The sequence below is a fragment of the Corvus hawaiiensis genome, chromosome 6, assembly GCF_020740725.1.
Source record: "Corvus hawaiiensis isolate bCorHaw1 chromosome 6, bCorHaw1.pri.cur, whole genome shotgun sequence".
Lineage (NCBI taxonomy): Eukaryota > Metazoa > Chordata > Aves > Passeriformes > Corvidae > Corvus > Corvus hawaiiensis.
The window spans coordinates 39,786,024-39,812,306 of NC_063218.1; the positions used below are offsets into that span (position 1 = coordinate 39,786,024).

General features: G+C 53.2%; 1 protein-coding gene across 4 annotated transcripts in view; it reads left to right on the top strand.

Moving 5' to 3' along the window:
• DGKZ (diacylglycerol kinase zeta) overlaps positions 1 to 26,283 on the top strand; it is a 46,589-nt gene that overhangs the window by 10,128 nt on the left and 10,178 nt on the right. Inside the window, exons 1-24 of one of the 4 annotated variants that reach the window (XM_048306226.1) lie at positions 1,944 to 10,226; positions 11,033 to 11,141; positions 11,843 to 11,938; positions 12,737 to 12,814; positions 13,139 to 13,195; positions 15,313 to 15,381; positions 15,804 to 15,875; positions 16,174 to 16,290; positions 16,383 to 16,454; positions 16,746 to 16,841; positions 17,108 to 17,190; positions 17,715 to 17,775; positions 18,153 to 18,266; positions 18,661 to 18,801; positions 19,317 to 19,395; positions 19,684 to 19,739; positions 20,778 to 20,840; positions 21,083 to 21,156; positions 21,268 to 21,379; positions 21,691 to 21,890; positions 22,191 to 22,291; positions 22,422 to 22,501; positions 23,555 to 23,599; positions 23,865 to 23,934. In XM_048306226.1, the coding sequence (XP_048162183.1) occupies positions 9,448 to 10,226; positions 11,033 to 11,141; positions 11,843 to 11,938; positions 12,737 to 12,814; positions 13,139 to 13,195; positions 15,313 to 15,381; positions 15,804 to 15,875; positions 16,174 to 16,290; positions 16,383 to 16,454; positions 16,746 to 16,841; positions 17,108 to 17,190; positions 17,715 to 17,775; positions 18,153 to 18,266; positions 18,661 to 18,801; positions 19,317 to 19,395; positions 19,684 to 19,739; positions 20,778 to 20,840; positions 21,083 to 21,156; positions 21,268 to 21,379; positions 21,691 to 21,890; positions 22,191 to 22,291; positions 22,422 to 22,501; positions 23,555 to 23,599; positions 23,865 to 23,934 (2,824 nt within the window). In that variant the 5' untranslated portion in view covers positions 1,944 to 9,447. Of the gene's footprint in view, positions 1 to 1,941; positions 10,227 to 11,032; positions 11,142 to 11,842; positions 11,939 to 12,736; positions 12,815 to 13,138; positions 13,196 to 15,312; positions 15,382 to 15,803; positions 15,876 to 16,173; positions 16,291 to 16,382; positions 16,455 to 16,745; positions 16,842 to 17,107; positions 17,191 to 17,714; positions 17,776 to 18,152; positions 18,267 to 18,660; positions 18,802 to 19,316; positions 19,396 to 19,683; positions 19,740 to 20,777; positions 20,841 to 21,082; positions 21,157 to 21,267; positions 21,380 to 21,690; positions 21,891 to 22,190; positions 22,292 to 22,421; positions 22,502 to 23,554; positions 23,600 to 23,864; positions 23,935 to 26,283 lie in introns of those variants that run through there. The other 3 variants (XM_048306228.1, XM_048306227.1, XM_048306229.1) reach the window with 3 other exon arrangements.

Consider the following 26,283-nt stretch of genomic DNA (forward strand, 5'->3'; position numbering starts at 1 on the left):
ACCTGGTCTAGTGGAAGGTGTCCCTGGCTATGGCAGTGGGGTTGCAACGAGATGCCCTTTAAAGTTTCTTGCAATCCAAATCATTCTGTGATTCTATGCTAAGCTTCCTTGGCTGGAGATGGGGCTGGGGAGGAACCGCACATATCTCTTACCAGGCTTCTTTGCTCTGAATGATTGACTAGTTGTAGCACATTTTTAATTTTCTCTTTGATAAAACATCCTGCCAGTCCCAGTAAGTGAGTCTTAACAATGATGGCCTTGGGCCTGTTCCTAGGGGCCCTTCTGCAGCTGGCAGCATGGCTGCCCTGAGGCTGCAACAATGCTGGGACCTGCTTGACTGCTAGTGGCAGCTGGCTCTTTCCCAGCAGTGGGAATTTCGAAGGATGTGTAGATACCATATGTAAGGAAGGGGGCAGAACCCTCCACCCTTCCTCAGCTGCCAGTTTTGAGGGGGGAGAGGACTGATGGGGATGAGCACCTCCTGCCTGCCGTGGGTATCTCCAGCTTCCTTTCCTTGCTGGTGTTGTGAGAAAAGGGCTGAATGCAATCCTCAGCAGCTTTGGCAGTGGCCAGGTTCGTTCATGTGTCCTTCCTACTGCTCTCTCCCACTGCTTCACAAAGGCCACTTGCTCCTCCTGCCGTGATGGAGATGGCAGCAATGGTGGTAGGTCAGCCTTTGGGCCTGGCTACCGTCTGGTGAATGGTTTCCTGTGAACTGATTTCTAGACACCCATCGGGGCAGGCAGCTGGCCGCCTTCGCCACGCTGGCTGCAGCCTCTGCGACATTTTGTTATGGTTGTGTTACTGTACTCCCGCTCCAGGCCCCGAGGAGCACTGGGCACGGTCCAAATGCATGCACATTCCTACACACAGAGAAGAGCTCCCTGTCTAATTTTAGCCGTGACATGTAGGCAAGGGGAAGGGGCAGGCAGGAGGGGGCAGGGTGTGAAAGGAGGAGGTCTCGGCTGCAGCCACCCGCACTGACTCACTCACTACGGCCTTTGTGTGGCTATCGGCTCTCATCGCCCGGGTGAATGACCGAAATAACAATAGCTGGTGACGCATCCTGGAGTCAGCTGGCCTTTGGTGTGACCTTCCCTCCCCTCGCTGCAAAGACCAAAGCCGAGATTGGTTTTGTGGCCCGAAAAGGGAGATGGGTTGTGTTTGGCTGGGAGCAGATCCCTAGAGACAGCTGGGGGACCCGGATAGTAGTGAAGCATGACGGGGAAGTCCCCAGCCTGGCTATGAGAGGTCTCATGTGGGGTTTTCACGACGAGGGAACACAAAAAGCTCCTGAGACATCTGTGGAGCCTACCTGGACCAAAGACTAACTCAGAAGCAAGTTACCTCCTGTGCATGAAGACAGGCTCTCCGTGGCAGGCAGCTTGACTCTCATCAGCCATGCAAACCCCTTTATCCAGGTTCCAAGAAGGCAGGAGAGAATCGCTGCTTTGGTGGGTTCCTTCCCATGTCCTCCTGCTGCCACTGCCAGGGAAGCTGTGCCATCCCCGAGCTGCAGTTGAGCGCTCAGAGAGCAGCTGGCGCCGTGGGGACCCCTCTCTTTCTGGGCCCGCTGTGGTGCATGCGCCTGCGGCTGGGGGTGAGCCGGCCTCGGGGCTGCTCCGAGAGGAAGTGCAGTTGGTTATTTTAACGAGCGCTGTCAGGGTTTGCAGCGTGGGGAGGAGCGGAGGGAGAAGCCAAGCACTCTCTCCAAACTAGGACTTGGTAGGGGAGGGCTGGCCCGCTGCTGCGGCGCGGCCACTGCCACCCACTCAGCACCTGCAAGGACCCCTGCGCTGCTCCGGATCAGGTCACGGGGGCTTTTTCCCACTACCTCCCCTTTCCTTATCCTGCTCTTCCCTCTCCCTCACGTTTGCTGCTTTTGTTTGTGCTGGGTGGGGGATGGGAGGGGACCTGGGGGGAGAGACAGCCCTTATTTTATAGGTATGGCCTTTGGTTCCAGACCACTGTGAAAGGCAGGGGGAGCAGACCCCAGAGTCATCCCCAAGACCCTCAGCTTCACTTCTGCCGAGCACTGTTTGCTGCCAGAGGCTGGAGCAAGCTGGTCCACAGCAGTCCCCAGGGCTTAGGCGAGGGGTCTGCGAAACACAGCCACCGTGGCACTCAGTGGTGCCTGGCTGTTGTGCCGTGGGGTTTCCCTGCCAGTGGTGTATTTCCAGCCACCTATTCTGCTGCTTGCATCCTGCCAGTCCATGTGGCATGGGGGTGGCAGCAGAAAATCTGCAGGTAGCAGAGGACAGGGAACCAGCCTGTGCCTTGCTAGGACCCGCAGTCCTCAGTCACTTTGCTGTGGGATAGTTTAGGAAAGCAGGACAGATTTGCGGACTCCTGGTCTATCCTCTGGTGCTGGTGGCGCTGTGATTCCCTGCTTATGCCAGGAACAGTGGGATGCCCTTCCTGATCCCTGCTGTGGGCTGGAGGGAGGCATGTGATTCCCATCTTTCCGATCAGTGCCTGTTGTGGAGTGCCTGAAGTTTTCTTGACTTTGCTTTGGGACGTGTAGAGACTTACTAGCCCTGGGAATCACTGGCTGTGTTCTCTATCTGCCACGCTGCAGCTTTGTTGTTACACAAGGTTCATCGCCTCCTCCCTGGGGCTGCTGCCCTGGGCAGACACTTTGCATTGCCTTGCCTGGGGCAGCACTGTGGCTGGTAATTATTTCTGCGCCGGGATTTTGTCCTTGTGTGCCAGGGGAAAACTCTGGGACTGCTCTGGGAGTTTCGATCAAACAGCTGGGCTGTGGGACTGGCCACCCTTTAAATAATGCATCCCTCCTTGTGAGGAGCAGAGCTGTGCTTACTGAAGGAGGGTGTGATAATGGGAATCTGCAAAAGATTCCATGGCCTGGGCACCTAAACCACCAGGACACCCTGCTGAGGCCCCTGCTGCTTTGCTTCGTGCATGTCACTCTGGAAAGGAAGCTCAGAGAGAGAGAGAGAGAGAGAAGAAACTCTCCAAGTCCTTCCCAGCCTGCATCGCTGGTCCTGCTGATGGGACCAAAATAGAAACTGTGTGGCCAGCCTCTCCCCGACCCCTGCTCAGCCTCAGCCCCAGCTGATGGTGGTGGCTCACCCTCTGTGTTTCAGCCCTGGTTAATTCATGGCTCAAGGCTGTCAGTCTTGTTTGGCTCCTCAGCCAAATGCAGCAACAGATTGTTTACATCAGTGCTGTCAGGTTTCTTGATTGCCAGGAGGCAGATTATTTACTGTAGTGGCATATAAACTTCATAACATTATGATGGTGGAAAGTTGTCAAGGGATATGAATGCCCAGAGTCAGCCCAGAAGGCTCCAAGGAGATGGTTTGAGTTTAAATTAAGATACAGCACTGTCTTCCATGGATTTTGGGAAGGAAATCATATTGTTGTAATGGGAACATTACTCTGAATGTTAGGGCTGGCAAACTCTTCACTTTATGAAGCCTCTGTGGAGGATCTGAGCTAGTCTGGCAGTTGTGCCTTAAAACAGATCTCATGTTTGCCCTGAGAAGGTGGTGAAAAGGAGTTGGCACCACGGCATCATGCAGAGCTTGAGGTGAGGCAGGATGGATCTGCCATGAGAATGGTGTTGGGAAAATGCTAGGAACTGTATAAAAAGTCTCAGTCACTTCTGCTCCCAGCCGCTGTTCTTCCCAGAAAACCAAATGTGAGCATTTTCTTGTGAAGGGCCAGGCATTAAGGTGGCATGGCTTTTGCCTTGCTTTGATTGAGGCATGGCCAGGCAGTGTCCTTCCACCTGGCTTTGCCACTTGGAGAAGCCTACTATGACAAACTGACAAACTGTGGTGTTTCATTTCTTTGCCTTGCTACAGTCCTCCCCCAAGGCAGCTGCTGGTCCCTGGTGCTGGATCCGTCACCCTGACTTGCTCGTTCAAAGAACGATACAGGCTGTATCTCCTCCCTGTGGTGTCCCCAGCTCCTGACCAGCTATGAGTTGTGCTCTTGCTCAGCCAGGTACAAGACGGGTGCAGAGAGGCTACACTGACGCAGCTGCATGTCCCTTGTGAAGCAGTGCTGTCCTGGGGCCTCCAGGTTGGCCAGCTGGAGTGCCCAGTGACACTGACAGTCTTCTGAGCAAGTTGGCAAATTTGCTTAGATATTGCCAGGGGCACCTTGCTCTCTTGTCCATGACTAGTAGCCCTGGCAGGAGCTTCTATGCAGCACGTGCAGGGACCTCAGGGACCACAGGGCTGGGAGGAGGTCCTCTGCAGCTGCATGCATCTGACCACCAGCTGGTTTCTAAGCACTTGCCTTGCTTTCTCAGGAGCAGAGAGGTCTGAATTCATCTTGATCAGGCCCAGGGTTCACTGAGAGATAAGCGGAGACGTGTTACCCTCTGAGTGCCCTGCTAGGATCAGAAACTGGCTTCCGCAGCCTAGAGGGGCAACCTTATGCCCCTCCTCTGCAGGGTGACAGTGCAACTGAGGATGTCCTTGGCCATGATTTGCCCTGGGAATACCATGCTCCTGCAGATCAGAAGCCTGGAAGTGGCCCATATAGGTGGTGGCACTTGTTGCAGTAGGTCAAATGTATGAACCCTCAAGTAGGTGAGCACAGCCCATAGCTCAGCCCTCATGATGCTTTGAAAGGCTCGTGGTTTGGATGGAGCCTCCCTGCCCCTGTGCTGGGGGGAGCCCCATCTCCTTACTCATACTGGACCCAGCGTGGGGGAGCTCCTGACTGTTTTATTTGCGTGATGGTAGGAGAGATGGCAGCTGGAATGGAAATTCTGAGTAGAAACAAACTGCACAGTTTGGGAACTTGCTGATCACTGCACACCTCAGTGCAACCAAAGCTTGAGGGCTGCACCACATCTTAACCAGCATTTTCCCTTCCCCATCTGGCATGGGGGCACCTTCCTCAGCAGACCTCATCTGTGCAGGTTGCTCTTTGTGTAACATCAGAGAGGCCTGGCTGGGGAGCCCCAGGGAGAGGAGAGGTCAGTGATGATATGCGTGGGAAGCAGGACGGGAGAGCGGGGACAGGATCTCAGCAGGGGTGGTGTGAGGACAGCAGTGTACATGGGAAGATTGAATATCAGAACACTGAAAGGGGGGTGTGGGGTGTGCAAGCTTGTGATGGAAACAGGGGCTGAAGGCAACCAGTGGTGTGCCAATGGGGTGGGAATGAGCAGCAGCTCTCTGGATGGGCTCCTGGGCTCTTGTCCCTCAGTCCCTCCAGTGCCCTGGCAGGGAGGAGACAGGGATGCAGAAGCCCAGAAGATCTTGCTGTCACACAGGAGGGGCTATTAATAACACACTTTCCTTGTGGTTGATCTGTACAAGTCAAGTGTCCTTTCCAGGGGAAGACAGCTTGTAAACTGAAATGGGCTCCTGCTCACGCTGCCAGCTCTAGTGCCACAGCAGCTCCCCAGCACCCACAGCTAGCCAGGATGTAGGAATCCAGCCAGCTGCCATCAGGACAGGTGCTCGTCATGGAACAGGGCAAAGCTCTCAGACTCATTTCCCTTGTAGTCCCGTGGTTGGAAAAAATGCTTTCCCATCGACTAATTGGAGGTTTGCTGAAAGGTCAGGAGGAGCTGATGGTATTATTATGTGCAGACTTCTCTGTGGCTCAAGGCTTGTGCATTTGCTGCCAGCAGCGTCCTGCAGTAGGGTCCTCTTGCCTCCTTTGGTGCCCGGAGAGGGGTGCCAGATTTGTCACAGTATTAAGGTAACCTGAGATCTCTCTTGCTTCTGGGCACTGGCAGGAATAGACCAGGCTGCTGGAGGGACTAAGGGAATAGCAATGCGGAGGAAGGGCCAAGAGGGTGTATGGCACAGGATCCCTCTGCCCATCACAGAGGGCCTGTTAAGTATGGTACATGAGCGTTTGCTCAAGGCTAGTGAAGCAAAGCAGAATAGTGGAGCTGAATATTCAGATCCCCTTCCTGATGTGGGCAGAGGTTATGTCATGGAGGACACTGCATGTTTAGCCCTAAGAGTCAGCCTGTCTGGTTTTGGAACTACCACCACCAAATGAGGGATAGCTGCTGGATATCTGGAGAGATGTCTCTGTATCAGCTGATCCACAGGCTCTGTGGCTCACTGCAGCTACAAGATGCAAGTTTTTCCTCTTCAATCCCTGCTGTACTTTCCAAGGGTGTTTAGATCTTGCTGGGACATGTTCCTGCTTCAGCAGCATCCCTGCCCACTGAGGCCAGGCAGGGTGTGTAGGATGCTTTAAGGAGCCTGATAATAAAAAACACCCCTCCTTTCAAGAGCTCTGATTGCAGATCATGGGCAGACCAGAGCTGCTGTCTCCTTCCTTATTCACAGAAGGAGATTGAAATGATAGTGTGTATCTGCTCATAAGTAGAGTTGATATCCCAGTGCATGCAGCAGTACTTCCTTTCCTTTGCACCCTGCAAATGCCAGGCTGCCTCTATTCAGCCTCCTTACCTAACTGAGCCAAGCAATGCGGCCTGCAGAGCAGCCACAGGTGCTGGCTCCTCTCCATCTTTTCTCAGTGACGAACAATGGAGATCCCAGAAGCGTGCTGGTGTTAGGCCAGGGGCTTCCAGAGCTTAGCTCCTTTCGAGCTCCTCTCTGCCTCGTGCATGGTTCCCCAGCTGCTCTGCACACAGCTCTGCTAATGCATATCAACCATGGGCAGCCCCGGCAGTTCGTCCATCTGCTCCACCAGCAGCAGCTCTCAACACCTGTGATACACCATTTGGAGCTCAGGTTGGAAGTGAGATGCAAGAGGTGGGGATATGTTCACCCAACGTATCTGAGCTGCCACATGCCGCTGTCATGGGCTGTCAGATGGCAGTCTTGTAATAACCTTCACCACTGGTGGTCAGAGCTTGCTTCCATGTGCCATTTACAGACAGCCCTGAAGATGAAGAGGTCCACAGTCAGCTAGAGCTCAAACATAAATGTCAAGCCAAGGTTGTTCTAGCAGGTTTCCTCACGAGACTGGTGCAAAAAGGAAGGAAGCTGTGTTGAGAGATCTTCCTGCCCACAGCAGCAACACAGTGAGTGGTACAGCAGCTTTGTGCTGGTGGGATATCTGGGGCAGGAGGGAACAGCCATTCAGCTCATTTGAGGTGCCTTTGGTCAGTATAGCTCCCCCAGCAGCTAAAGGTGGTCAAAAAGGGTCTGTTGCAGTGTGCCACATCCCGTGTTCTTGCTTGTGTTTTTTAATATGTTTTATTTGTTTGGACAGTTTTTAATGCCTGTTGGTGATGATGCTCATTGACAGCCATCTGAGCAGGATCCAGGGTGTGCCAGGTGGCCACGAAGGCCAGCAGCATCCTGGCCTTCAGTACCAGTGTGGCCAGCAGGACTAGAAAGTGACTGTTACCCTGTACTCGGCACTGGTGAGGCCACACCTCAAGTGCTGTGTCCAGCTTTGGGCCCTTCTGTCGCTGAGGTGCTGGAAGGGCATTGAGGTGCTGGAGCCCGTCCAGAGGACAGTACAGCTGGTGAAGGGTCTATAGAACAAATCTTAGGAGGAGTGGCTGAGGAAGCTGGGGAGCCTGGAGAAAAGGAGGCTCATGGGAGACTTTATTGAGCTCTACAAGTACCTGAGAGGAGGCTGTAGCAAGGTGTGGGGTCAATCTCTTCTCCCAGAAAACAAGTGATAGGACAAGAGGAAACGGCCTCCAATTGTGCAGGGGAAGTTTAGATTCTCTTCTATGCAGTTTACTGTGCATCATCCTGCAGATAAGGGGGAAAGGGGACACGAATGGAGCACTGCAGTGTTGGGAACAGGCTGGAGGCCAGGGTCATCAGCAAAATACTGATGCCCTCTGCAAAGCTGCATGGGCCTTGGTGGATTGAACCTTCTGGTGGCCAAGTACCTGCCTGCATTGCTTGCAGTGGTAGGACTTGAGAAATACTTCTGAGGAGGTGAGGGTTTGGTTTTGCTTTCAGTTCAGCCAGGCTTTAGCTGCCCTGATGCTGCTCTCTGGAGGCCATTGCCTTCCGTCCTTCCTTCCATCCCCTACCTTACTGAGTACAGGCATGGCGATAAGACTATAGAAACTGAAGAGCTGGCTTCCTTGTCTGCAAGGCTGGAAGAGACCAAACCAAGCCTTGTCTTTTCCAAAAATACAGACTCACCTTTGTACTCACCTATTGAAAAAGGGTACAGCCCAATGGATTGCTTGTGCTACAAGCACTATCAAAAACTCCAGTTTGTCCAGAAAATAAAACCTATGTCCCATCTTACGTGCATTTCCCGAATGAAAGGGGAAGAAGCTTCTGATAGATGTGCCTGTTTGTGTGGACCTTGGGTCATTGGAAGTTTGGGCCAGAGTGATCTCCTGAAGGTTGTCTGTTATTACTGACCTGCAAGAATGTAAAAGAGCATGGGAAGGGAGGAAGACAGAAGAAGGGGAGCAGATGTCAGTTTTAGTGGTGAGCAGCATGCCCATGCCCTTGTGGTGGGTAGGGGAGATGCCTTGCGCAGCATGGAAATCATTGAGAGTGGTGGTGGCTTGTGTGTGCTTGCAGGCTGCCATGATCCAGAGTCCCCTGCCTTGGGACCAGTTGAGAAGAAGTTTGCTTCTACCAAACTGTGTGTTTTGGTGGTTTTTTTTAAGTTGGCCTTGAATAAATCCTCTGTAGCCACTGAAGAGAGGTGGCAGATGGAGGGTGGGAAATGAAGCACTGTCTCTGGAGGAGGGGAGCACTGGAGCTAGCCAGACTCAGCTCCTTCCACTCAGGCCTTTGTGTGCTGAGCCGCTGCCACTGAAAGTGTTGCAGCACCTTCCACCTGTGGCCCATGGCTTTCCACAGACTGCTGCAGTGTCCAGGCAGCCTGTCAAGCTTTGTGGGCTGGGCAGGGAAAGCATGAGAGCCTCTGTAAAGCTCTTTCTCCCATGAGAGGGCAGTTTTGCTTAGGACAGATGGGATGGTTTTCCTAGCTCTCCTTTGCCCTGCTCCAGCCTCTTCCAGCTCTCCCAGACTGCTTCTACCAAATTTTCCTGCCCTGGTTTTACTTGCCTGGTTCATTTTCTTCTGTGGGATTTGCAAGGGCTTAATTTCAACTTGCTACAAATTCGGTGGGACTGGTGCTTAGCCAGAGTGGTTCCTGTGGGGAAACCAGGTGGATCAGCATCAGGAGAGTGGGGGGTAGTTGAGGTACCAGGGCTGATTGGCACCTCGGGGTGCACAGGGCCTCTGCTGATCCCACAGTGGAGAGCAAGGAACGCAGAGGGTCCTGGCCAGGTGGTGACACCAGCCCTACTATTGCAGTCCTCTGGGCTGAGCTGTGATACTCGTGGAGCAGTAGAGCTGTGGGGAGCAAGCCCCTGCCACATGCCTCAGGTAGCATTGCCATGTCTCCCACTACCTGCTTCAGCCCTCTGTCCCCTGCTTCTCCCTGTCCCCTTGCCCTTACAGCCACGGTGTGGCCTGGACTAATAGGGGAGCCTATTTAATTCCTGGTTTCTGTGTTAACAGCCACCATCCGGATACAATGGAAACCTTTTTTAGGCGGCACTTTGGGCGGAAGGGGCTGCGGCGCACCAGCGTGGTGGCTGTGCCCACGGGCAAGGCCAGGCGTCGCTCCCAGGTGGGGCTGCCCTCCACCTCACTGGCCCAGTGCCGCCGTGGCTCAGGCACCCCAGCAGCATCCGTCTCCTGCCTGGGCCTGGTCCGGCGTCCCGGCACCCGTCGCCGCTCCAGCACCACGCCGCCCTGCCTCAGCCCCAGGTTCGCCGTGCAGACGAAGCGCGGGGGCCAGGCACAAGCCATTGATGCCAAGCTGCTGGATCCCACTGTCCTGCTGGCCAGCCTCATTCCCACGGGAGAGATGGGGGACAGGGCTCAGTGCAGCGACAGCTCCAGATCTGAGTCTCCAGAGGACAGTGGTGCAGCAGCAGGAGCTGAGCAGGGCCAGCGTTGTGCTGAGGAGACGTGGCTGGCCATGCTGCCCCAGCTGCGGCCGCTCCAGGCCGGGCTGCTGTCGCGAGGCCCCCGCTACCTGCGGCGCGCTTCCTCCCACCACCTGCCCACCGAGGTCACGCACAGCCGGGCTGCCTACGGCCTGCCAGGCCGCTACCGCCGCCTCAGCCAGCGCCGGCGCTCCAGCGATGCCCCTCAACCTGGGCTGCTCCCTCCTGGACACCCACGGCTGCTGGCCCAGTGCTGTGCAGGAGTGGCTGGAACCAGGTGCCCCTCTGCCACCCTCGTCAAGGGTTTGGGACCAGAGCCCACCTGCCGCACCACCCCGGACAGCTGGAGCCCCCGGCTGCTGTATGTATGGCAGCAGTGTGCAAGCAGGCAATGCCATGGGGAGGGGAGAGGTGGGGTGCAGACCCAGGTTTGGTGGGGAAGGAGGGAAGAGACAGTGCCATTGGCCCTGGCCGCCGTCAGTGTCTTGCAGTGCTGCTGGCGTACCTTGAGCATCTTCCACTCAGGCCAGCACTGCCACTGATGCTCTTGGTGCAGCCCCTGGGGCTTGTGGGCGTCCTCTCCTGCCAGGCTGGGGCCAGAGGAAGGTGGTAGGCCTGGTTGCTGGCTGGAGATGCACACTTCTGCTGGCTGGATTTCCTGCTCCTTTCCTCCACCTTGGCACATCTGGGAGAAGCTCACTAGCCCCAAACAAACAGCTGCTTTTATTCTGGCTGGTTGTACTGGTTCCTGAAAACAGGCCAGGCTCTGAGGTGCCTTGGTGTGGGAGAGATGCAGGGAGACTGTGGGACAGGAGCACTGGATTGACCCTGCAAAGGCAGTTCCACCACCACAGCTCCGTGGATACTCCCAAGGTGATTTACAATGGAACTGTCATCCCTGAGGGCATTAACCCAGCAGACCCAGGCTATGCCTTTTGTTGGGTACAGGGTATCTGGCTGAGCTGTCAGCAACATGGCCAGTACCTCTTCATCCCACAGGACTATCTCACAGGACCAGGTCCTTCTCAGCCAGCTGGGCTGGAAATTCACCTCATTTCCAGCCGCTTGGTCCTGAGGAGGCTTTTCTGCTCCAGCTTCATGTTGCATCTCAGAAGCAGCTTGTGCTTTGCATATATATTTAATAGCCAGCCCTCCTGTGTCTTCCAGGAAAGCTATTGCCAAATCCAGTCTCCAGCACATGGTAGCCCAGCCAAACCCGGCACTAGCCCTGAGGAGCGACTCGGAGAGGCAGATACGCAGCACTGTGGATTGGAGCGTAAGTTGTAGTGTGTTTTGCTGGGCATTGCATGGAATGGGCTCTTGGCCAAGAAGCAGCAGGCTCTCCCCGGGTTGAGGCTTCCCAGGTGACTGACTTTGACACATTTATGGCCTCTGCCATTGCCACCAGCTGGTGCCAGCATCTGTGCTGCTGGCAGCACTACTTGATGCTGCGAGAGGCTGTGGAGGCACAGGTGGTTCCTGGAGGGATGGCATAACTACTCCACTGCCAGCTTTTCTGCTTCTGACAGCCAAGATCTTGTGGCTGGGCCCAAGCAACAGGAGCAAGCCCCTGCTCCTTCACAGGCAAAGCCCCGCAGGTTTTAAGCTGCACCCTCGGGCTATAGCACAGAAGCACGTTCAGGAGAGTTCCCTGCACTGAATCTGCCCTGATGCCTCCTCCCGGGGTGATGAAAGCAGCTCTCCTGTGCAGGACACTGCAAGTGGTTTGTAGGTCTTGGAGTTGGTTTCCTGGGGCCCTCTTGTTTACAACAGGTGGGCCATGGCAGCAGCTTTGTGAGGTTTCCTCTGTCGAGATGTCCCTGGCTGTTGTGTGCATCTTGTCTCCTGGCCTCCACCTAGCTCCAACCTCCCACCCCCAGCATCATCCAGTATTTTGTCCCTTGCACAAAGCATTTTAGGGGCTCAGATGCCTCTCTGAGGATGCTCTCAGAGCATGTGTTGTCTTGTGTCTTTCAGGAGGCTGCGGTCTATGGGGAGCACATCTGGTTTGAGACCAATGTCTCTGGGGACTTCTGCTACGTTGGGGACCAGAACTGCATGGCGAAGCTGCTGGTGAGTCACCTGGGACCACCTGCCTCACCAGCAAAGGCCACAAACCCGGCTGTGTTGTCACCTTATGGGGAGACCACAGAGGCCACACTGCTGCTGCTGCTGCTGCTGGGGGACATGCAGGGGTCTGGGGAGCTGCTGAGGCAGGGACTGTGTCCCTCCTGCATCTGCATACCAGAGGGCCAAGTCCCCAGTTTCTGCCAATGCTGGTCCTCAGTTTGCAATGGGAACCTGATGCAGGGCTGCCACTTGTCTGGAGGGTTCCAGAGGGAGGGTGTTGGGACTCCACACCCTTAGAAGGACAACCTTAATCCAAGACCTTTCAATAGAGGAGAAAAGTGAGCTCTGGAGACCCAGGCCTGTTGCCTCCTGCCCCTGCAGTCCTCCCTCCCAGTTTGCAGGCTCAGTCCTGCTTGTGGTGCAGGACACATAGCACTGATGCCACCCTGTGCCTGCCACCTTGCAGGTGTCTGCCACTGATGCCACCCTGCAGGTGCCTCCCAGACCAGCTTCCATGGTGCTCTCAGGCAGTATCAGAAGAGGACAAGGGCTGCAGGACAGGACAGTAGGGAAAATAACTTCCCTGCTCTGTCCCAGGCTTGAGAACATCTGCTATAGGCACATGCTTACATCCCTTCGCTAGACAAGAAGTCTAGGTTGTATCTAACTTTAATATAGGGCTTGTTCTGTATCCCAATGCATATGAAGGAGGTATGATGGGAGGCTGAGTTTGCCAGGCTCTGAACACTCCATATATTCATTCACGTATTTTTTTTTTCCTCCCCTTTTCTTATCGTTCAGCAAAAACCTCTCTCCAGGCGTAAGTGTGCAGCCTGCAAGATCGTAGTGCATACACCCTGCATTGAACAGCTGGAGAAAGTGAGTAGAGCCTGTTAAGCCCTCCCTGCAGCTTGCAAAACTGTAACAGCCTTTTCTTGGGCAGTGAAACACAAGAAAATTGGGGAACTACAATGTGTAATTGCAAAGAGGGGTCTTCTGAGGAGACAGTACCAAAATGAGGATCTAGTGACATGATTGGGAGCCCAGGCCCCATTTTGTTCAGTAACCGAGATGTGAGGGTTTTGTGGCAAGTACCAAACAATTCCAGAGGTTCTGGGCCTTGCTGTAGTACAGTAAATTCCAGTAGGTTTCCTTCAGGTACAATGGTTTTACTGATTCCTCTCATGTGTGTTCAACCTACAGATAAATTTCCGCTGCAAACCTTCCTTCAGGGAATCAGGATCCCGGAACATACGGGAGGTGAGAAATGTGCCTTGGACACTGCCCACATCTGCCTCTCCTGTTTCCAGTTTGATGGGAAAGACACCAGATGCTGCCAGTGTGTTGCCCATCCGAGTGGAGGCATCATGTTCCTTCCTGCTCCAAGGGGGTGGTGCCGTAAAAGGGATGTTTCTTTGCAAGGCAGCAGCACTGGGTGTGAAGAGCGAGGAGTTTGCAGGCAGCAAATGCAGAGCAGCCGGTGGTTTGCATGTTCTGAATCTCCTGAATCTGCCTGGGAGGAACCTACAGATGGTGTTTTCTGGGAGAAACTTTGCCCGTTGTGTTGGTCCGCAGGCACACAGATGAGCTGTGGCAAACAGCAGGTCCCCAAGTCTCCTGCAATTTGGAAGGAAGCAGTATGGGCTCACTTCTGGCTTTATCACTCAGCACTGACCTGGGTGCCACAGGTAGAAGTGGAAGTTGCCCACAGTAGTGCTATCAGACACCTTCAGCCCATGTTGTAGTATACTGGGCATAAGCAGTGGCCTGGAATCTGTCTGCTGACCTGCACTGGTGGAAGCAGCTGTCAGCCTTCATGCTTCACCCTCCAGCCTGGGGAGCCAGTGGAGCCTGTGCAGTGCTCTGGAGTGGGTGTGGGTGGCTCGGTCACGCGCCATTTTGGTAACAGAGCTGCCCCCACGCTGTGTTTGTGCTGGCACAGCAGACTTAGTTGGGGAAGGGTATTCAAACACAGGGCTGCCTGCTTTGAAATGCTAGCAGGACCTCATAAAGGGAAGCTTTCAGCATCACTTTAAACCTTCCTTTCTTGCTTTGTTTTTCTTGCTGTGCCTCCTTCCCATATCACTCTTAGCCTAGCTCCCTTATTTGTGTTTCACTTACCCTTTGGGCTCTGCTGACAGCTTGCTGCCTCTGCTCCATCTTCTGTCTCTATTTTTCTTCTCTGCAGCCTCTACAATTTTTTTCTCCCTCCCCTTTCTTGGTTTTTCTTTTTTCTCACAAATTCTGCTTCTCCGTCCTGTCTTTCTAACGCTTCTCAGTTCCTCCAAGGCATCTTCCTTCCTGTTTCCCTAAAAAAAGGTGCTCTTCTGGCCTTTGTGGTGCCAGGTATCCCCTTCAGGGTCAGCCCTTTCCCTAGATGTGCCTGCTTGGACCCAGAGCTGAGCTCTAGGCATAGCCCTCCTTCTACTCCTACTGGATTAATGTCCACTAAAGCCAAGAAGACTCTTTGTCCTCTCCCGTGTGCTGCCCAGAGCAGGCAACACTGGAGCTCTGACCCAAACCTCCTCCCAAAGTTTCTGCCTTTCATCATCATGATCCCAAAAGCTGTCAGGAGCAGGATGTTGGGTCCTGCCATGCCAACCTGTGAACTTGCACTCCCTTTTCTCTTTTTGCTACTCTCTCTGCAGTGCATTTCCCAATACAGGGCTGGAAGAGTAGGATGGGATTTAGGACATGTGGTGCTTCATTACAAAACTTCTGACTCCCTCACAATCACTTCTGCAAGTCCCAGCCCTCAACCCACCGTGAGCCTGCAGGCAGAGCAGAGGTGCTGGTGAGCAGCCTTGCTGCCCACGCTGGGACTGAGGCGGGCTCAGGATTGGTCTGGGGAAAGAGCAGGGGGAAGTGGGTGTGGAGGGCTTTGGGGCTGCCACTCTTCTCGAGGAACATGGAGGGAGGAGGTTTGTGGCTTAGCTGCAAGCACTTCCATCTTCTTGCTGTGGGCACAAACTGTGTCTCCCTAGGGATTTTCACACCTTCCACCAGCACATTTTTCACCTGGCACTAGGGGCATCTGGGCAGAGATGTTAAGGGACAGAGATGTGCTACTGCTTGCCCACTCTCCTTGGGTCTGCTTTGTGTGATTCTCAGTCTTCACTTTCCCTATTCTCCTTCCTATTTCTTCTGGTTTTAATTCCCTTTATTTGGAGCATCTTAAATTGGCCTCTTGCCCCCTGATTCTTTGGCTTTGCCTTCTTTCAGAGGGTGGAGGCTGGTGCCTATGAGCAGTGGTTTTGCTGCAAGAGCAGAGACTGGCTGGCCTGTGTCCATTCCTTCTGCCTGTTCTGTGTTCCCTCACACACTGGGCCCTTCATTCCCCTTTTTTTTTTAATTTTCTTTTTTTCTTTTCCGTTTAGCCCATCGTTGTCCGGCATCACTGGGTGCACCGGAGGCGGCAGGAAGGGAAATGCCGGCAGTGTGGCAAGGTGAGAGGGCATTTTGGGCATTTTTCTCAGCCTGAAGGAAACCTAAGGTCAAACCAGAGGCTGGGAACCAGGGACATCCCACCATTCCTGTTTGGCAGCAAACCCAAGACACGTGCCCTGCTTTGCTCAGTGAAGCACTATGTAAGTGCTTCCCACATAGAGTAGTTCTTCCCCTGGGCCCAGTTAATCCTGAAGGAGACTGTCTTCTTGACATGCTTTGTTTGAGCAATAAGGACACCCCTGCAGAGCACAGTGGCCTCCCTGGTGCCGTTGTGGTGGTTGGGGCTGTCTGACAGGATCTGGAGAGCTCCAGCTGCAGATGTGCTCTCTTTGTTAATGTCTCTCTTACTGGTGCAAAAGTCCTGTTGGATGGTAGGAAACTGCGAGGGAATTCTTTAAGCCTCTTATCCTTTCTTCCACAGGGTTTTCAGCAGAAGTTTGCCTTCCACAGCAAAGAGATTGTAGCCATCAGCTGTTCCTGGTGCAAACAAGCGGTGAGCAAAGCCCTCCCTGAATGCCTTACCAGTCGGTTCTGCACTAATGACCTCTGCTTTCTGCTGGGACTCCCCCAAGTAGCCTGCCCTTTAACAGCTCCTCCTGCTGGGAGAAGCTGTACTATGACATTGGCAAGCTCCTTTGAGAAGCTTTCTCTTCATTGCCTTCCCATTACAAAATTCCTGCATGGTTTCATCCAACACTCCCTGCATTGGCATGGGGGACCTGAGAGGAGGAGGTGGTGGCTGTGCCCAGCAAACTGACCAGCTGAGTTCTCTCTGTCTTCTTCTTGGCCAGTATCACAGCAAAGTGTCATGTTTCATGCTGCAACACATTGAAGAGCCCTGCTCGCTGGGGGCTCACGCTGCTGTTGTCGTTCCTCCTACCTGGATTCTGCGGGTCCGGCGGCCCCAGGTAAGTCACTTCAGCTCTTGTGGCTCTTTCACAGTTCCCATTTACCCAGTGGCTCCTCACAGAGTTTTTATGTTTGTTCCTTTTCTCTCTAGAATCCACTGAAATCTAGTAAGAAGAAGAAGAGGACATCATTCAAGCGGAAATCCAGCAAAAAGGGGGCCGAGGTAAGAGATGAGGGGACTGGGAATGACCTTGTCTTGGAAGGGCAGGGAGACTGAACAATGAGGAGCAAGGCAGGGAATAAAAGTGGGTTTTTCTGGGTCTGCACTGAGGTTAAAGAGGTTGAGCTGGAGGGAGGGTGCCTGCTGGCAGGGTATATCCCAGATACAAGGTTTATGGGGTGGCTGGGATGTTCTCTTTCTCCTGCTTCTGGCCTGCATGATGTTAGGGCTCAGTTGGAGGTGGGAGTTTGCATTTCCCCAGCTTTGTTGAAGGATCTATGGTATCTCTTGCAGGAAGGGAGGTGGAAACCCTTTGTCATCAAGCCCATGCCAGCTCCTCTCATGAAGCCCTTGCTGGTGTTCGTGAACCCCAAGAGCGGTGGGAATCAGGTATGGCCTTGTCTGGTATCTCCCTAAGAAGACATCTCTGTGAGAGCATTGCCATTTGGCTGCTGAGCTCTCATCGTAGTTTTGGTGATGTCTCAGCTGCACAAGAGGCCACAATGCCAGTTTGCTGCCCAGCAGTTCCCACCTTTGCCAGGCTTTGCCTGTGTCTCCTCCAGAATAGTGTTGTCTTAGCCTGTCCCCAGGCAGATGCCTCCTTCTGCTGTCCACTGGGAACTTGATATTACCTAAAGTCTTTCTTCTCCCCATAGGGAGCCAAGATCATCCAATCCTTCATGTGGTATCTCAACCCACGGCAAGTTTTCGACCTCAGCCAGGGTGGACCCAAGGAGGCGTGAGTACTGATGGGGGCAGTACCTTTCTCTCCCCTATCCATGTCCCAGGATTCCTCCCTAGAGCTCTTCCCCCAGCTGGCAGAGGCCTGATGCTTCATAGCTCCCACATGCAGACAGACCTTCAATGCTTTGAGAGGCCTATCTAGGATAGGTTGTGATAGTCACTCATAGTCAGTGATTCCTGATGGAGGGTTGGTCTAATCTTAAGGCTAGTGCTGAAGAGCCATGGGGTGAGGTTCCCAGACATAGTTCCTTATATTCAGTTAATGTTGTGTGAGTCTTGTCTGCTTGCTGCGTTCTGGGTTATCTATGTGTGCACAGCCTGTGGACACCCCACTCTTCCTTCACAAGAGCTGGCGAAGCCAAAGTTACTGTGGCTTTGCCCACTGCTGTGAGCAGCTCTGGAGGGAGACATGGATGTGGCTTTGTGAATGCCAAGGGCTCTGTGAGGCAGCTGCTGTGTACCTGCACCTTCAGTACCTCTCCCCTCCCCTCCTCTCCTCAACCTCCCCATTCCCTGCAGGCTGGAGCTGTACCGCAAAGTCCACAACCTCCGGATCCTGGCGTGCGGGGGAGACGGCACGGTGAGTCTCCAGCCCCTTTGCCCAGGCCTTTCCAGTGCAGACAGCAGCCCTCCTTGCTGTAATCCAGAGCAGGGCAAACTGTGCACACTGTGTCCATGGTACAGCTGGTAGCATGGATACTGTGGGTGCCCTCATGCACTGTTCCAGGGAGTGATAGTCTGTAACATGTCTGGATTTGGAGCCCTTTTGAGGGCCAGTATCCTCACTGGGGTTCCTGGTATCTCCTGCAGCAGCTGATTAGAGCATTAAAGACCGTGAATAGCCTCAGATGTGGCTAAGGAGACCCCATCTCTGCCCCTCTGCCATCGCTAGTGCTCTGCCTGCCTGCTGGTCCCTGAGATAAACAATGGTTTCTTTGCACTCTCTTGCTTGAGCAGGTAGGCTGGATACTCTCCATTCTGGACCAGTTACGTATCAATCCACCTCCTCCTGTGGCCATCCTACCTTTGGGGACAGGGAACGACTTGGCCAGAACACTGAACTGGGGTGGGGTAAGTGATGGGCACAAGAACCCACTGCTGACAGAGAAGGGCTGAATGCTTCAACCCTTGTTTCAGACACATGGGTGGAGATTTGCGTGGGCTGGTGTTTTAACTTCCTGTAGATAGAGACCAACAAATAAGTGCAATTTGGATGTTGCCATTCTTCTGACATTTGAATTGTTCTGCATTAGATTATACAAAAGCAATTGCTTTTTCAAATTTTGGAAGATTTTTAGAAGGAAGATTCATTGTTTTAAATTTCAAGTCCCACTTCATTGTGCATTCGAGTAGAGTTGGTCTCTCTTCTCCATCTTTTACTCTGGGATGTCTTATCAAAGCCTGCTATCTGGGGTATCTCTGTGGGAGGCAGGCATGAGACTCACCAAGTCCTTCCCTTCACCAGGGTTACACGGATGAGCCTCTGTCTAAGATCCTATCACACGTAGAAGATGGGAACATAGTGCAGCTCGATCGCTGGAACCTCCATGTGGAACCAAACCCTGATGCAAACCCTGAGGAAAAGGATGAGGCAGCTGCTGACAAGGTGGGACACCTCCTCTCGATATCTGTTCCCTGTGCTAGAGGTCTGCATTCTCTTTTCTCCACTGGCTCAGGCAGCCCCAGCACCTGGGGCTACATTGTTGGGTTGGTGTTTCCCTCTCACTCCTCCAATTCCACCATTCTCTTCATGGCTCTGAGCCACAGCAGTCGTGGAAAGGCATGTAGAGTTCATAACTAAATGCCTACCAAAGGTTTTTAACCACAACTTGCAACAGGTATAAGCCCAGTCTTCTGTGAGACTGTTCTCTTTAGCAGAAATGTGGATGATTGCAGAAACCTCAGAGAGCAGAGTGTGTCCCCTTGGGCCACTTCCCTTACCCCTAGGAGCCAGGAACTTATCCATTATCTCAGGCTGGTAACCTCTGTATTTTCCTAGGGAAAAGGCAAGCAGGGTCCCTCAGCCTCACAAGCACTGTAGTAGCTCTGCTGTAAACTGACTTAATCTTTGCCATGGGCACATACTGGCAGCCTCATCCTTATTCTTCCTTTCCATTTCAGCTCCCTTTGGATGTCTTTAATAACTACTTCAGCCTTGGCTTTGACGCACGGGTGACGCTGGAGTTCCACGAATCCCGAGGTACGGGGCAGTGGCAGGACTTGGTCGGTGTCTGTGGGATGGGCCCGTTCTTGTTTGTGGGTTCCTCAAGAAAGTGAACAAGAGAATTGCTTCAGGGACAGAGCTGGAGGTGAAACAGGAGGAGCAAGTCCAAGCTGCAGAGGGGGAAGAGGGGTGCCTGCACAGGAAAAAAGCTGGGAGCAGACTCCTGGCTGAGGCTGGCTGTAGAGCTGTGTCTGAGGAGAGCTGGTAAGTGAAATATTTCCATATGTAGGCCAGTGACCTGGACTTTTTTTCTCCTTTCCCTAGAGGCCAACCCAGAGAAGTTCAACAGCCGGTTTCGGAATAAAATGTTCTATGCTGGGGTGAGTGTGTGGGGGATATCTGAGCCTGCTGTCACAGCAGCCGTAATGTCAACTGGAGCACAGGCATAGACCTGCCTTCTGTGTACACCCTAAACTCACTCATTTAAGTTACCTGGACCTTCACGTGCACTCAAGCTAAGCCCCCCAGCCCAAAGGTGGAGAGTTGCTGGAGAAAGGCTGCAGCACTGGGAGTCACAGCTCCTCTTTGGCTGCGAGTGCTGCTGGCAGTACAACTTGCTCTGTGGCCTGCAGTACAGTTGCTGTATTGATCTTCTGCCACTATTGTTCTTGATCTCCAGCTCGTGGGTGGTCACCCAGGCAGGACCTCCCTGGAGCTGTGGGAAGGCAGGCTGTCTCCCCTGCAGAGGAATAGGAAGCCTTTCCATAGAGTTTCCACACTACTTTGGTCTTTTATTGTATACCTTGGACCAGTTACAGCTTCCTGGTTAATTACACCCTCCTCCTGTATCTCACCTCTAGAGCCTTGCATCTCAGTATCATCTTCGTTCCTTTGTCTCCACATCCTCAATATGCTTTCTACCCATGTGTCTGGTGACTGGTATTTGAGCAGTACTAAAGGCTAAGCTGCTCTGTGCCATCTCACATCTGTCCTGCTTGTGTCTCTTTTCCTATCTGCACAGTTAAACCCAAAGGGAACCCATGCTGTCCCTCCTGGAATCTCTAGATGGGGTCACTTCAGCTTTGTTTTGTGGTACTTCATTACAGCTTGAGACTGAATTTGTCTCTTGTGACTTGAGTCTCACTGGAGGAGACTCACCTTGCCAGCTCTTCCCTAAAGTCAGGACTGGGCTGGCATGGGAACACTAGAGCATGTTACTGAAGGTGCCCCAAAGTTTTTGGTAGACAAAATAGCAAGAGGAATGGATCATGTTGTTTTGGAGGAGGAGAAGACTTCTGTGGATGAAAAGGGGGTTTGCAGGTTTCAGCAGCTGAGGTCTGTGGCAGGTCAGTGGCAGGCTTCCTGGCTGCCCATTCTGGTGAACACCTGGGCACTAACTCTGTCTCTTACCTTGGCAGACAGCCTTCTCTGACTTCCTCACTGGGAGCTCCAAAGACTTGGCGAAGCACGTCAGGCTGGTTGTGAGTGTGCTGGGGTGCTCTGGTCCAGGGAGGGGGTGAGCTGTGGAGGCATGAGGAGTGTCCCTTGGCACACTGAGTATGGCAGGGCTGGGGAGCGGATATGTTTCTGGGAGCATCAGCCTCCCCTGACTTGGAGAACACTCAGTGTAGGGAGCAGAGGAGGGAGGCCATTTCTTCCTAAGTGGGTAGGATGGACCGGGCTCCCCATTACAGCAGCCTGAACACCCCTGTGTTGTCTCCAGTGTGACGGGACAGACCTGACCTCCAAGATTCAGGACCTGAAGCCCCAGTGCCTGGTCTTCCTTAACATCCCAAGGTGAGCAACCCCAGGACCTGTCTTCATATGCTGGGCTTCAAACACCTGTGCTGTAGATCCCTGCCTGGGTTTTGGATGCCGGTCCAGGCATTTCTTCCCGTCCCTTCACAGGTACTGTGCAGGCACCATGCCTTGGGGCAACCCTGGGGAGCACCATGACTTTGAGCCTCAGCGCCATGATGATGGCTGCATTGAAGTTATTGGCTTCACCATGACATCGCTGGTGAGTCAGTACTGTTGGCAGCTGTAGGTAGCAACCAGGGGAGTGACTGGTCTCATTGACCAGGTGTCAGCCAGCCCACAGCTCCACAGATCCTCTCTGGAGGAATTGTGGTACTGGCCTGTGTGACAGTGTCTGCTCTCTAAGATTCAGGTGAGGTGCTGTTATGCCCTGGTCTCTGTGAGTCCCTTCTCACTGAAATCAAACCTGAGACCCTCAGAACTTGATTCACTTGCAGCATCCAGCTCACAGTGGATGCTCCCCTCATCCACGTCTCAGTCCATGCTCTGCTCTCACTCTGGACCCTTTCACAGGCTGCCTTGCAAGTCGGTGGCCATGGGGAGCGGCTCTGTCAGTGCCGGCAGGTAGTTCTTACCACGTCCAAGGCCATTCCCATGCAGGTGGATGGAGAGCCCTGCAAGCTGGCGGCTTCCTGCATCCACATCTCCCTGCGCAACCAAGCCAACATGGTGCAGAAGACCAAGCGGCGCAACTCCATGCCCCTGCTCAATGAGTAGGTTCCTCAGATTGATCTGCTACCTCCTCTCCAAGGAAGGACAGTTGGCAGGGAAAGGGATGGGACTGATCCATGACCGGCAGAGGCATTTCAGTCCTTTCTTGGGGAGGGTCTGGGAAGGGATCAGGTCACAGAAATAAGGCCTGACCCTGATGTTGGAGAAACTCTGGTGCCAAGCTCCCCACCCCAGTCTATACAACACTGTGCTCTTGCCTGTTTTGGAGGGATGAGGGGAATAAGGAGAAAGCAGGCTGTCATTTTTTGATATCTTCCTTTTTCCTTGCCCCCTGCACACAGCCAGCAGCCAGTGCCCGAGCGGCTGCGGATCCGGGTGAGCCGAATCAGCATGCGTGACTATGAGGCACTGAACTATGACAAGGAAAAGCTCAAGGAAGCCTGTGAGTGACCAGCTGAGTGACCAGGGGGTGGGAGCTGCAGTCCCCAAGTCTGGCAAAGCCTGTAGCTAAACAGGTGTTGGTAATGGGGCATGGGCTGCTCCCTGAGTTGTGCCTGTGCCCTGTTCTGCAGCTGTGCCACTGGGGATCATCGTGGTTCCAGGAGACAGTGACCTGGAGTTGTGCCGGACCCAAATTGAGAAGCTGCAGGAGGTGAGTCTTTGCATGAAAAGTGGTTATGGCTGAATGCTGAGGATGGAGGGACTCAGGGAAAGGATTTCTAAGCCTCCTTGACCTGCATGCACCAACACACACACTCTTGCTTTGGTTCCCACTAAGAGGTCACGGTTTGTCTTCACCATGTGGTGGAGGCAGGGTCCCAAGCTGGATGGCTTTTTGCTCCGTGCTGTCTGGCAGCTTCTTTTTCAGCATTGCTCTTCTGACTGTTCTCCAAGCCCAGAGAGTGACCCTGAAAAACTACAGAGTAGTATAAAAAGCTGGCACACATCCTGTGGGGGCCTGTAAGCCTTCTACCCTCCACGGGTTCTGTGTTTTCTGGCACAGCTCTGCCCTCTCCAGGTGCCTGGGTTAGGTTTATAACCCCTCCACCTCTTTTCATTTGCAAGCACTAATTTTTGTGTCCTTGCCAATCTACTAGCACGTGTCTGTGACCCGTACACAGACTGTGTAACTCTTGCTCCTGGTGAACAATACCTTCTAAGCCCATAATGTGGCTCCTGGTGCTGCACTGCTCAATCTGATTGTTGCATAGAAGATTGAAGGGACCTTGCTTAGTCTGCTGTTAGCTGGCTCTTGTGCCTGTGGGAATCCCATCCAGCGTGTGCATAGTGTCCTGCAGGGCTGAGTTGCAGAGGTGCTTGCCTGGGCTGGCACACTGGCATCTGCCTCTTGCTGTGCCTGCTCTGCATGCCTGTCCCCTGCCCACCTTGTGCCCAGGCACTGGTGAGGACATGCAGGCAGGCACATGGCTTTCCTGCTGTGTCAGTGTGGTAGACTGATGCCCCTGCAATCTCCTGCACCTTTAAAACTGTGCAGTGTGGCTGGTGTTCCTTGGTCACCTCATGGTTTACCTCTTCTCACTCCTTGGGCAACGACTGTGCTCGGGCCTTAAAGCCATGCAGGGACCAGGCCAGACAGTGTGTAAAGCCAGATATGGCAGCACATTAAGCAACTCCAGTGGGATGAGAGAGGGACTGGGCAGCTGCCCAGACACCGGCTGTAACAGCACACCTTGCCTTTCTGCAGGATTTCCCTCCACAGCCCTCTGCTTTAGAGCGCCTGCTCTTTCAGGTGTGTATGGCCTCACTCTGTCTGCTGGGCCCATCTGTCATGTCTGCTGTGCTGGTCTCATGGGCTCGTCTTGTGACACCTCTCTACAGTCAGCTCCAGTCTGTCCCATGCTGCTCCCTGTTGCAGTGTGCTGTGCCTGTGTTGAAGTTCACCCAAGTGCCTGTGGTCCTCTATGTCTGCAGGGACCTCCCAAAGCAGGAGGAATGCTCTGAGGAGAGATGCAGAGGCCATAAGCTACATCTTTATCCTCTCTTTTATTATGCAGGAGGGAGATGGAGCCAAGCCGAAGACACTGTCATTCCAGAAGCTGTCACCCAAGTGGTGCTTCCTAGACTGTGAGTATCACCCTCCCCTAGGAGTGTTGACTGAGTCTGATGATGTGCTAGGCAAGGTCCTTTTGTCTGCCAGCTCAGTGGAGGTAGGGAGTGGAGATCCATGTGGCTGCAAAGATCCAAGGGTTATTGATGCATTAGAAACCACAGAAGCACCTAAGAATTAGGGCATAGGAATTATGCCTCCTATCCCCAAAAAAGTGGAGGAATCAGTAGCCCAGCTGAAGTGCATTGACACCAATGCATGCAGCATGGGCTACAAACAGGAGGAGCCAAAAGATATGGCACAGCAAGAAAACTATGACATAGTTGCCATCACAGAGACATGGTGGGACAAGTCACACAACTGGGGTGCTGCAATGGATGGCTAAAAACTCTTCAGAGGGGACAGGCAAGGAAGGAGAGGCACTGGAGTGGCCCTGTATGGTAGGGACAGTTTCAATTGTCTAGAGCTTAATGATGGTGACAATAGGGTTCAGTGTTTATGGGTAAGAATCAGGGGGAAGGCCAATAGGGCAGATATCCTGGTGGAAGTCTGTTATAGTCTGTTATAGACTCCCTCCAGGATAAAGAGGCAGATGAAATATTCTATAGGCAGCTGGGAGAAGTCTTAGTATCGCCAACCTTTGTTCTTGTGGAGGACTTCAGCTTACCAGATGTTTGCTGGAAATACAACACAGCAGAGAGGAAACAGTTCTCGGAGTGTGTGGATGGCAGCTTCCTGACACAGACAGTGAGGGAGCCAGTAGGGAAGGCATCCCACTGGACCTGCTGTTTGCAAACAGGGAAGGATTGGTGGGTGATGCTGGAAGCCGTCTTGGGCATCACAATCACAGAATGATAGGTTTTGATTCTTGGAGAAGTAAGGACGGAATGCCAGCAGAACTGCTTGGACTTCTGGAGGGAGACTTTGGCTTGTTTCAGAGACTGGTTGATGGAGTCCCTTGGGAGGCAGTCCTGAGGGGCAAAGGAGTCCAGGAAGGCTGGACGTGCTTTAAGAAGGAAATCCTAAAGGCTCAGGTCAGGCCTACGTGCTGAAAGACGAGCCAGTGAGGAAGAAGACCAGGCTGGCTGAACAGAGAGCTTTGGTGGGAACTCAGGAGAGAAGGGAGAAGGGGCAGACAACCCAGGAGGACTATAATGATGTCATGAGGTTATGCAGGGAGAAAGTTAGAAGGACCAAAGCCCCACTAGAACTTAATTTGGCTACTGCCATAAAAGACAACAAAAAAATGCTTCTGCAAATACATCAGCAACAAAAGGACGTCTGAGGAGAATCTTCATCCTTGACTGAGTGAAAGGGTAGAGACATAGTGTCAAAGGATAAGGCTCAAGTACTTAATGCCTTCTTTGCTTCAGTCTTTAATAGTCAGACCAATTGTTCTCAGGGTATCCATGCCCCTGAGGTGGAAGACAGACAGGGACCAGAACGAAACCCCTATAATCCAAGGGGAAATGGTTAGTGACCTGCTGTACCACTTAGACACATGCAAGTCTGTAGACTGGGTGGGATCCACCCAGAGGTACTATGGGAGATGACAGAAGTACTCACTGAGCCACTTTCAATCAATTACCAGCAATCCTAGCTGATGAGGTGGTCCCAGTTGACTGAAAATTAGTAAGTGTGATGCCCATCTATAAAAAGAGCCAGAAGGAGGATCTGGGGAACTAGAAACCTGTCAGCCCAACCCTGGTGCTGTGAAAAGTCATTGAGCAGATCATCCTGATCCCATCAGGCAGCACAGGCAGCACTACCAGGGGATCAGGCTCAGCCAACATGAGTTCGTGAAAGGCAGGTCCTGCTTGACCGAGCTGATCTCATCCTGTGTCAAGGTGACCTGCTAAGTGGATGAGTGGAAACCTGTGGATGTTGTCCACCTGAACTTCAATAAAATGTTTGGCACTGTTGCCCACAGCATTCTCCTGTGGGAACTGGCTGCTCATGGCTCAGATGAGTGCAGTGTTCACTGGATAGAAAACCAGCTGGATGGCCCGGCCCAGAGCATGGTGGTGACTGCAGTTACATCCAGCTGGTGGCCGGCTCCAGTGGTGATCCCCAGGGCTCAGTGATGGGGCTGGTCCTGTTTATTATCTTTATCAATCTGGATGAGGAGATCAAGGGAGCTGGAGCTGGAGCTGGAGAAAAGGAGGCTGAGGGGAGACCTTATCTCTGTCTACAACTACTGGAAAGGAGGTTGCGTCAAGTTGTGTTGGTCTCTTCTCCCAAGTAACAAGCAAGAGGTTGAAGGGAAATGACCTCAAGTTACATCAGGGAAGATTTTTTTCTCACTTGAAAGGGTAGTCTAGCGTTGGAACAGGCTGTCCAGGGAAGTGGATGAGTCCCCATCCCTA